At 41.3% G+C, this 10,677-nt stretch overlaps 1 protein-coding gene across 1 annotated transcript; it reads right to left on the bottom strand.

Moving 5' to 3' along the window:
- Positions 1-9,801, bottom strand: ric8b (RIC8 guanine nucleotide exchange factor B). The gene is made up of 10 exons (XM_008411440.2): positions 9,583-9,801; positions 8,642-8,689; positions 7,926-8,555; positions 7,542-7,636; positions 7,218-7,368; positions 6,458-6,553; positions 5,550-5,694; positions 5,271-5,415; positions 5,072-5,191; positions 1-2,291 (listed from the first exon to the last, which is right to left on the bottom strand). The coding sequence occupies exons 1-10, from the start codon at positions 9,664-9,666 to the stop codon at positions 2,183-2,185; spliced, it is 1,623 nt and encodes a 540-aa protein (XP_008409662.1). The 5' UTR covers positions 9,667-9,801; the 3' UTR covers positions 1-2,182.
- Positions 9,802-10,677: the final 876 nt, after the last annotated feature.

A 10,677-nucleotide genomic window follows, 5' to 3' on the forward strand; every position in this document is an offset into this window, starting at 1 on the left:
CAGTGTTGTTCTTCACTTTTATTAACTTTTCAGTGGAAAAGTCTCACAAAATAAGTAGTGCTGCCTATAGTATACACAAAAAAAGTGCAAACAAGATATTCTTCCCACGTTCATGCAAATTTAAAAAGGATCCCAGGATTTATGTGTTGGAAAAATAACATAGCATAACTTACAAGCACAAAGGAAAGTCTGAACAGTTTAAATACAAAAACATAACGGTAAGAAAATACAACAAAAATCTGACGAGGCTTAAAAGCATTTCAGTTACAGTAAAATCTTTAGGAACTGGACTTGTTGCTGTACCAACAGTTTACTATAAATTCATAAGAGCAGTCAGGCTTACACACAAAGATTTGTATAAAATTCTACATTTTCTATCAGGGGCAAAAATAACATTTGATCATTGTACAGATTTGGCAAAAAAAAGTAAAATAGATTAAAGGCAATCATTGTAGTTTCCATATTTCATAGTCATAAAGTCCACAAGAGGTGTGTTTCAGCAACTACATATCAAGTTGCTTTTTCTTTTCCTCTAAGCTTCTTAAAAAAACGAATGTCTGTTAGCTAACAAGCCTGAATTTAAAAAGTTTCAGTGGTCACATCGTGCCTGTGGATGGGCGGCGAAATTTAAAACCAAAGAAGGGGTTTAACTGTCCAGTGTTTTATTAAAAATGTACCAGAACATAAATGTGAGGAACCAAACCAACACAAACAAAAGGAATGATTTTTTTCTTTTTTTAAGACTTGAAACCTTGGCATCTGTGTTCACAATAAAAAATAAAAAAAAACAAGCGATCCAGCAAGAAGTTGAGTTTCATAACTTAAGGATGCAACAGGTAACCATAAAGGCCTCAAATGAACTCTGAGTAACAGCAGGAGCCTTCAGGACCAACTCTTCCTACTTCCATCCGTCCAATGCCTGTATCTGCTAACGGTGACGGCAACGGTGCATTTCACATTATAGTTAAATACTTTAATTATAATGCTCCAATCTGATCATTTATTGTATCTTTTCTGAAAAGCCTYGATTGAATTCCAATAGTTAAAAACCTAATTTCATTTCAGAGGACAAGAATCTGGAAAATAAGCTTAATTTGTAGTCGTGGCACAGAAGGTATGAAATGGAGRAGGAGGCTAAAATCWGATTTTYCTTATTATTCACATCTTCTCTGCAAACTTTCAGTCCCTGTCGAGTCATTCATTTAAAAGATAGTATCACTTTAGACGTATCCCATTGAGTTTGTATCAAAGAAAACACCCACACAACACTAAATACAGTGCCTCGCAAAAGTATTTATACCCTTGAAAGTATTTTTTTGTTACATCACAACACAAAATAGTGCATAACTGTGAGGTTTAGGGAAAAGGATACTTTCTTTTACAAATACAAATCTGATTAAAGTGGCACTCTGCCTCCTTCATTTGGAAACTAAGAGTTTAACATCCCCCAATCCCCAAAGTAGTGGCGGTTTCAYGCTGTGCAGATGCTATTCTGTTCAGTCAGAGCTGACGGTAAATCCTGTTTGAAGGCGACCAGAACTTCCCCTTCAAAGTTAGACATCGACCCTAAACATACAGGTGATGGTCGAAGCTGGTAAATACACCACAAGACTTCGCAACTGTAAGTGAAGCCAAAAAAAGTTTTTAGAAAGTATTAACCAGTGGGGGTTTGACACAAAAACACTTCAGATTTTAAGTTGCATTTTTAAATCCCATCTTTGYTTCAACTTTGGAGTTGTGCTCTACTTTGTGTCGGTCTATCACGTAAAATAGATTTAAGTTCTGACAAAAAGAGACTTTAAGGGGTGCGAGTACTTTTGCAAGAAATCAATAACCGTGTAAGAAGCAGAAAAATGACGCCTGACAGACTTAAAGGCGCACTCCATGTTTTCCATCATTAACATGCCTAACTATGTGCCAAGAGGTTCAGTATCTTACACTTAAACTCATCACAGTCACTCTCCCAGCTCAATCCACAATGAACTACTTTCTCCTCTCTTATCACACACGTTGGTGACAAGCTGGACTTTATGGGTCATCACTGGAGTCCAGGATGGTTTTTTTTACATCATATCATGTACACGTAATGTGAAATGTGTAAGTGCAGCATGTCACAGTTCAGTTTCACTAGCTCTAGAATCGGGACGCAGATCCRGAAACCGCAGCCCAGACGTGTGGCGCACTAGTCAGAGTCTGTGTCAGAGTTTTCTTCTGGTCGACAGATGAGCGTCTCTTCCAGAGGCGCCAACGTCCCGTCCGGCCTGACGCCCATCGGCCGGATCACGTTTTGCCTGTGGAGAGGAAGAAACGAGAAGAATCAGAGGACTGAGAAATCTGAAACTCCGCTCAGGCTTCTTTGTGTCTCTGGACAGACTTAACGAGGGCCTTGAATTTGTCCTTATTCATACACAAACTGGAGGACCCTCATACAAACCCCCTCTCCTCACCCGTTCAATGACAATCRGCCCTGTCTGACCGTCGTTCTCTCCCTCCTCCTCTTCCTCTCTCTTCCTGTGGCAGTTTAATTACAGGATCAGTGCTCAAACTAATCTCCTCAAAGCCAACACTGGCCCTTTATCCTAATCCAATTATACCTGCACTGTGTGTGTGTGTGCGTGYGTGTGTGTCACTGCTCCGTCCAAGATGATCCATCTGAGAATTATCCATCAACAGTTTAAAAAAGGATCCTTAAACGTTAATTTGACAGATTTGAACACAAAAGACAGATTCCTGAAAGTAAATTTGATTTAGTGTGGGAAACATTTTACAACCCWTTTGTTGTAAAATAAAAAATAAATAAATAAATCACCTACAGCCTTAATAAAAACAAACATTTAACATCATTGCTCCTAATTAGACCCCAAAATATCTCCTCTTCTTCTTCTCGGAAGTGATGGAGGGCCCGGCAGGTGTAAACGGGTCGGAGTGTGTGTCCTAATTAGACGACCAGTCGTGCTGTCAGTAGAGCACATTCCTGCCGGCCGCTGAGCAATCTCCTTAGCACCTGTGCTGATGGAAAAGCACCTCTCTCTTTCCTTGGAAGGAGAAGAAAGACGATGCGGCCTCAGAGGAGGAATCTTCTTATTCTGGCTGCACGTGTCTCATTATGGCCCCGCGGCCAACAATGACGAGGTCGCCTCCCTTATGTCGCCGTTTTTATTCAGCCGTGTCTCTTCCTCTTCATCCACGTTCCACCCAAATTGGKTCGTCTAGTTTACGCCTGTGTGTCGGTTTGCTCCTCATCTGGCCAGCGACTGGCGCCTCCAACACGAGTYGGGACGCGTGGTAAAAAAAAAAAAAAAAACTTCAATGAAGAACATAAAGGAAGCGGAGCCAACAAGCCGACTGCGTTTGCCAATTAGGTGATAATTAATGTGGAGGTAATGATGCTGCAGCGACGCGCGGGCCAGCTCCTATTTTCCGCTGCTGAATGTGACGGCTGCCAGTCAGAGGCTAATTGAAGACTCGCGTGGCAGAGGGAGATTCTTCCCGCGATGAACTGGTTGGCCGGGAGAAAGCTCACAGTCACCTTTTAGCAGGTAACATTAGCCTCCGCTCGCTAATRAAAAGGTCAACACAAACGCAGAAGAAGCCTGGAGCTTTTCAAACAACTCCTCCAAAACAGACTCAGTCGATCAGTCAAGAGGAGGAAAGGAGGAACATCGGTCGTCCCTCCTCATGCGTCTCTCTCTCTCCTTTGTGTCGAAATGTTCTTTTGAATTTCAGTAGTTTAAATGTGGTTTCTACAGAAAATGTTTACATGGAGGCTAAATTTCCCCAATTAAAAACTTGTTTTTTTCATATTTACTCAAACTACAGGCCATCGAGCAAACTGGTTAAAACTTACAGCTATTTTCATCAGAAACGAAGCTTGTTAAGGCATAAAAATGTTGAATGTTGCCACCAACATCACGATCCTACTTGGCTTCTATTGTTTCACCTCTCCTTCAAAAGGCTTCAGAGAGGTGAAACATTTTCAAGAAACAAGAGAAGAAGTCCAGCTGCCTTCACTTCAGCACCAAGAATCAACCGGTGAACCGAAGTTGTTGATTTTATTTCAAAATCATGTGAACTACCTGAGTACTACCAGGTCCACAATGAACGATGTTACAGAGCTCAGGTGTAGCCTTTTATAGCATTAATAATCTACGTCAGAGGAAGCAGAGGCATGAGGGAAGCTGTGCTTTGTGTGGCATGTTGAGAATGTTAAAGGTCACGGAAGAGAAACAGAGAGCAAGAGATTTAGCAGATAACAGGAAGGCCGAACACGGCACAGCGAAGTTGGTCTGTTTTAACCTTTATTAGCTTTTGCTTTTTGTCTGCTGTTTTATTAATGAGCTAATTGCTAATCTGAGCTCTTCAAGACAGTTTAAAATGTCTGTAAAACAGATTTWGAGCCACTGCTCTCTCACAGCAGCATTCCTCACCTCTTCTACAGATTTAAATAACCACTATAGATATTACTGCTAGATTTATTATCTTTCGGTTGGAAGCTTTCTGTCTTCTCATATTTTAGGGAATGTGAACGGGCTAAAATCAAAATCAGCARGTCAAATATTTACAAAAATTATCATTATTCATTAGCATTTATGGGAAGCTTCTATTCATGGGAGAGGAGAATTTTACCAGATTACATCAGCTTACTTACTAAGCTGAAGCACTGCAAGAGAAAAATATCTCATCTAATATTGCATCTAATTCTGCGGACGCGTTTTCTCCACAGATCATGCAGGAGCTAAAGAGTTAAACTGAGTCAAACTGGTGGGAGGAGAAACAAAAACAATATTTTCTGATGTCCTGAACAATTACTGGCTCTCCAGGTAAAATGTGTAAAGAGCTTTAAAGTAACATGTGTTCACAATAAAAACATTTTTGAAGTCATTCTTAACATCTTCATCTGCTACTTTTCATGGCCTCTAGAGCTCACTAGGTCTCCATAGCAACTCTACATTTTAGGGACTTTGCACATATCTCCATCAGTCATCCGTCGTATCTTTAAAACCGAACCTTTCCTGCTTTTTAAACGAAGCTTTTAGCAGCGCCAAATCCCCGTTTTGCTTCAGAGTCTCACCTTGACAGCTTGTCAAACATGTCGACCAGTTTCTTAGCTTCATACTCCTTCTGCTCCTCCGTCATCTCCTCGATGGGGTTCGGCATCGGCTCCTCCACGTGACCAGTAATGGGGTTAATGCTGGAAATATAAACATCAAAAAGCCTAATCTACATCTGCAAACTACTTTCTYGGAATGAMGCGAGCCCGAGAAACTCACAAAGGTTTGGCGGATTTATACTCATCCGTATCCGAGTCTTCGTCTTCAGAGTACTCCGTCTCTCCTCTCCCGCCGGCCAGAAGCCCCCGAGCCACCAGGAGTCCGGCTGCGTTTCCGTATCCCGTGTACTTCAAAAGATTGTCCACTAAAAGGCGACGTCACACATGCGAACTGATTAATATTTCAAAAACCAAAACCAGGCATAAATGTCACAGCCGCGGTCTCACACGTCCTGCGCCGAGTCGCTGCGCCCGACRCGTCTGGCTCTCCTTCACTCACCGCTTTCTTTGCAGAGGACAAACAGGAACTCTGCGGCCGTCTGCTTCACGCCCATGTCCACGTGCGTCATGAGGCGCACCAGCTTGTTTCTGATGGTGGTGCCCACCTCGGGCCTGTTCTTCACGTCCTTCAGCGGAGGAAGTACCTACAACGCACAACAGTTTCTATGTAACATTGCCAAGGAATCCTCAGCAGATATAGATATCAACACTGGCTGTTTCTGATTGGCTTGCAGTAAGARGGAAGCAATGAATTAGATTGATCATGATTAATTGATTATCGAAATAACCGACATCTGATTTAGTTATTAAAAAATTGTTAAATGGCGCATACAAACTCTTAAAATAAGGACATTTTCTGAAAGAACTACACAATCRGAGCAATAATTAAGCAAAAACTGTACAAAAATATACAGATGTTGCATTTAAGATGAAAAACCATCTTTGTTTGTAAATATGTTCTACCCAAAACTTCTCCAGTGGCTCAGTTTTAGCTTCACCTCCTTTAAATTTAACACAAAAAAACTCTTAATATGCATCGTTTTCCATCCAAGTTTTAATTGGTCACTCAAAATCATTAGATAAGCCGTAAGTTCAGCAGAAAGGGCCGAGCTTTTCACATGCTGATGTTAGAAGTATTTTTTAGCTGCAGATGGTACAAATGATCAAGTGTTCACCAAAGTAATACCATGTTATTGTATTGTAGGCAATTCTTATTTTAAAAAATGAATTAAAGTGTTTATTTGCATTTTATATGTGTTTTTAATATTGTATAAAATAAGTTTAAGTAATGGAAAATCTGCAGATTAGGCCAATTTAAAAAAAAAAAATCTAATTAATTGATTGCAATCAACAGAATATTCAACTACTAGAATAATGGTTAGCTGCAGCCCCKGTTTGCAGCTTTACCTGAGTTTTGATGTATCTGCGGATCTCTCTGTGGCACCTGGATCCCTCAGTCAACAGGCTGAGCACTGGAGTCAGACCCTCTTTGTAGTTGGAGCCCTTTGTGAAGCGACACGAGACGGCAAACGAGTCACATCATAGACCGAAAGAAACTGTGCGTCTTACCATCATAATACACACAAAATAATTGGCATTTATTTTTGGAAACTGTTACAGAAACTACAGCTGGGATCAATGCAACTTTGGTAACCAAAAGATCAAATAAATGTTCTTGAACAATGTTCTTTTAATTTAAAAGTGTGGACCCTAATCCTAATCCTGCTTTGTAACTTTAGATAAAGCTAAAGTTACAAAACCAGACAGCTGCGCAGCCTTTAGCGCTCAAAGAGCAACATAACGGACGTAACCACAACATGCTTTATGAAGCAACTTAATGCAGTTAGCTGGAAATGTCTAATGTCTTCAACAAACTGCATCTGGTCAACAAGCAGCCAGATCAGAGGAATATTACTCTGTGCAGGAATAACTTCATATCTGTGTGTTTCTTTGCAGGAAGCAATTATGATGAAATATGTAACAGAATAAATGTTTTGTCACAGCTGGGAACAATTAAACAATTATCAATGCTGTGTTAATTGCACATCCAACTTGCCATCCTGGATCTCATTGTAAAAAGTTAATATTAGTGAGTTTTTCAGACATAAACTGTAAAAATGACCCTCACCAGAGCCCTCCCCTCGTTGCTCCTAAAGGTCGTCTTTACCTTGTCGATTCTCCTCTCCATGAAGTCCAGCAACACCTGAACTGCGTCCATGTTTTTCCCTCCGTACTCCTCCACGCCTCCCTGGACCGGCATATCGATCAGCACATCCAGGCAGGAAGCAGGCAGGTTGTTCAGCAGGTTGACGGTGTGGCTGAAGCAGGAACACGCAGCAGCATTTTTACAGCAAGATTAGAAAAGTAAAGTCAGATGCTTAAGACAATTATTAAGTGAATAATCTTTTTTTTTTTTTTTTAATATGATGGTGGTTTGGGTTGGGTTTGTCCTGTTCTTAGCAGCCGTTTGGCCCATTTTACAGATTCCTACCTGTGAACTTCCTCTGTTTTCTCCTCTGTCTCTGTTTTCAGCATCAGCAGATGACGCAGGACAGCAGCTAGGAGTCGGAACTGGTGGTTGTCCTCCTGTAAAAACGCAAAAAAAAAATAAATTATTGCATAATTAAAACCTAAAGAAACAGATAATAAGAAGAAGAATGTAAAAGATTCTTAATGGAAAGCAAAACAAGATGCAACAAGTGGTATCAAGAAATGTTAAAATTAAAATTGGCTTCATTAAAAATGTCCTTGCCAAAACGCCACAAAAGTGAGAAATTGGAAAATGTATCTATAGCTTTTCGTGTAGCGATTTGAACAGAAACCCAGATGTTGACCCCTGTACCGTAACTGCGAATCASAGTCATGGCATCCTCACCTCGTTCCGACTTTCTGAGAGAGTGAGGTTGAACAAGGCTTTAAGGGCCTCCATGGCTCGCTCGTTGTTCTCTGTGGGCAGGGGCAGAGCCTGCGGGTCTGGTCGAGCCGCCTCATAGGTGCCGACCCAGCGAACGTCCAGAGTGTGCTCCAGAACCTCCGACAGCAGTCTCACAGCGTGACAGTCTTTCCTGAGTATTCCCCTCAGATCAGGGCGCAGGGCGGACAGCAGGAAGAACAGGCGCAGGACGAACAGGCCCACCTCGTGTTGCCACGTACGGGCGAAGCGCAGGCTGGCACAGAGGCTGTGAACCAGCTGGATGTCCACACACACCTGCTGAGCCGCAGCGCTGTTGTACACAACGTTGCAAAGGCACTTCAGGGCCTCCACCACCACCCTCTTCTCCTCCTCAGACTGTAAAGCATCCTGAGTGGTTTCCTGTTTATCCTCGCCTTCCTGTCCGGTACRCAGCATCGCCAACCCCGTCAGAACCAGCATGCCCTCCCTGGTGGCTACAGGCCCCAGCACACGCTTGTCTCTGGACAGGATGCGGAGCGTTTCCAGACACGTCTTCTGGCAGCTGGGCCGCACCCGTCTCCCAAGAACCGTCAGCACACTCTGACAGAGTTTCTGAATTACAAGATAGACAGGGAGGAAGAATGTCATCGCTGTACAAGATTATCGAGTAATAACATGCGCCGCCGGGATCTACTCACACTCCGCAGGGCTTCTTCTTTTTGGTTAAACGTGAAGGTCTGAGTGTTCTGAAATTAAAAAAGGTTTTATTTCTCTTCACTTATATTTGAGAATTCAATTACTCTGCAATATATAATCACTGCTTCTTAATTTCCCCTTTACTCTCTGTCCAAAATGCTGCTGCCGGAGTCCAGACCAAAACCAGGAAAATGGATCACATCACTGTTCTGGCTGCCTGATTATATCCTGTTCGTGCACAAATGGCATTAATTTAAGTCTTCTTGTTCTTGGGTCTAAACGTATTTCTGAGTTGTTGTTCAGATGTGTGTTCTCAATGTTAGCACCAAAATAAACAGGGAGTCAGACTTTGGTTTCTGTCTTTTTTCAGCTCTGGATCAAACTCCCTAAAAACTGTTGGCTCCTATAAATAAAGACTGAACACTGTATTGATGACAGCAGCTTTTTCACCAAGGTTACAAAATACTATAAGTTTATTTCTATCATGTCTCAACTTTTGTTAGCTAGCTTTTTAGCATTTTCTTTGAATATGTCGTTTCAATTTTTACTGTTGTCGTTTTGATCTGTTTCGTGTTTTTAGGCTGATTCGTTGATCTCTGTTGCCTTGTTATTTATGAGCTGTATTGAACGTAAACAGTACTCCTGTCACAGATTTGCATTAGAAACATAAAGTCTCTCATCTTGTTGGCAGGCAGCATATCAACTACAACTGGGTGGTTGTTGTTGTTGTTGGTTTCTTTTTTAGCATTTTTCTGTTCGTTTTGTTCGTTCCCAGACACGATGCGGTTTGAGTAAAGATTAAAAGTGATTTGACAGAGCACACGTCACATCTCAGCTCAGCTAGCAACTCAAGATGTAAAGCTAACTCAAAGCTAGCTCGCTATCTAGCTTTAGCTGCTTGTTTGCTTTGGTTGAATAACATCTGACCAAGCCGCTGGCTCACCTCTTCACTGTACCGATGTAAAAGCTTCTCCGTGTCCTCTTCGTTAGCACTTTCAAGCTGGGACAGAATGCCGTTAAGATCCATGATGTGGAGACTGTGTGAAACACGGACCGCTAGCTTGGTTGGGACGTTGCCAGTGCTAGCTGTCAGGCTAAGGTGGTGTCATAGAGCCGCTGAGAGCAGGGAGACTCCCCTGACCGCCTCCACCTGCAGCCTAAGTCACACTGCTGTTAGAAACTACACGCTGCTCAACAGTCTGCTAACTTAGTTAATATTCATTTATTACAAAAAAAGTGTATTTTTTATTATTATTTTTATAGATATTTTAGATTTTATTGATTGGAGTTTAGATGAATGTATCGCAGTGGATTCTTAGGATTCAATTTTGTTTCTCCCAGAGTGAAATTAAATGTTGTAGCTCATATATCTCAAGTAACTTCAAAGACTTGTTGTGGATGTTGATACATTGGGCAGGAAGTATCTYCTGTACCAGTCAGTATTGCAACAAACCTTAAGATGCCTCTAACTGAAGTTTGTTACTTTATGACAGTCTGTTGTGACKTTCTTACAGCTCAGTTCACCATCAGTGTTTTTTCCATGCAATACTAATCCTCCTCATTTGCTCTTGCAGCTCCTTTTTWAATCTCTGCTGTGTGGYTAGAAAGCCAAGTTTAGGTTGACTGTTGGATGGTTTTCCCTCTGTGTTTTCATCCTGCTCTGCATCCCTGAAGCCTCTTTTCAACTCCTTTGAGCTTTCTGGTAGTTTTTAATGTAATTTTTAAGCTTTTGAGATACTAACCAGGTTCTCCTAGTTGTAGAAATAATACTTTGTTGACATTGTTATGTATCATATCAACTGTCAGAAAGTGAAGAGCAAAAATACTTTGCTGCCATAAGCAATGCAATCATAGAAWGGTACTTGAATATCAAGAGCAAAGTGAGGTGAAACACACAGGTTAATAAGACAATGGTAATATATAAATGGAAAAACTAGAGTTTTGACARTAATACAAGTCAGGACTTTTGCAGATATGAAAAATAGTACATTTAAAAAAATACAAGTATTAAGAGATGAAGAGCTTTGATGGGAGCTGA

The sequence above is a fragment of the Poecilia reticulata genome, linkage group LG6 (assembly GCF_000633615.1).
Source record: "Poecilia reticulata strain Guanapo linkage group LG6, Guppy_female_1.0+MT, whole genome shotgun sequence".
Classification (NCBI taxonomy): Eukaryota; Metazoa; Chordata; class Actinopteri; order Cyprinodontiformes; family Poeciliidae; genus Poecilia; species Poecilia reticulata.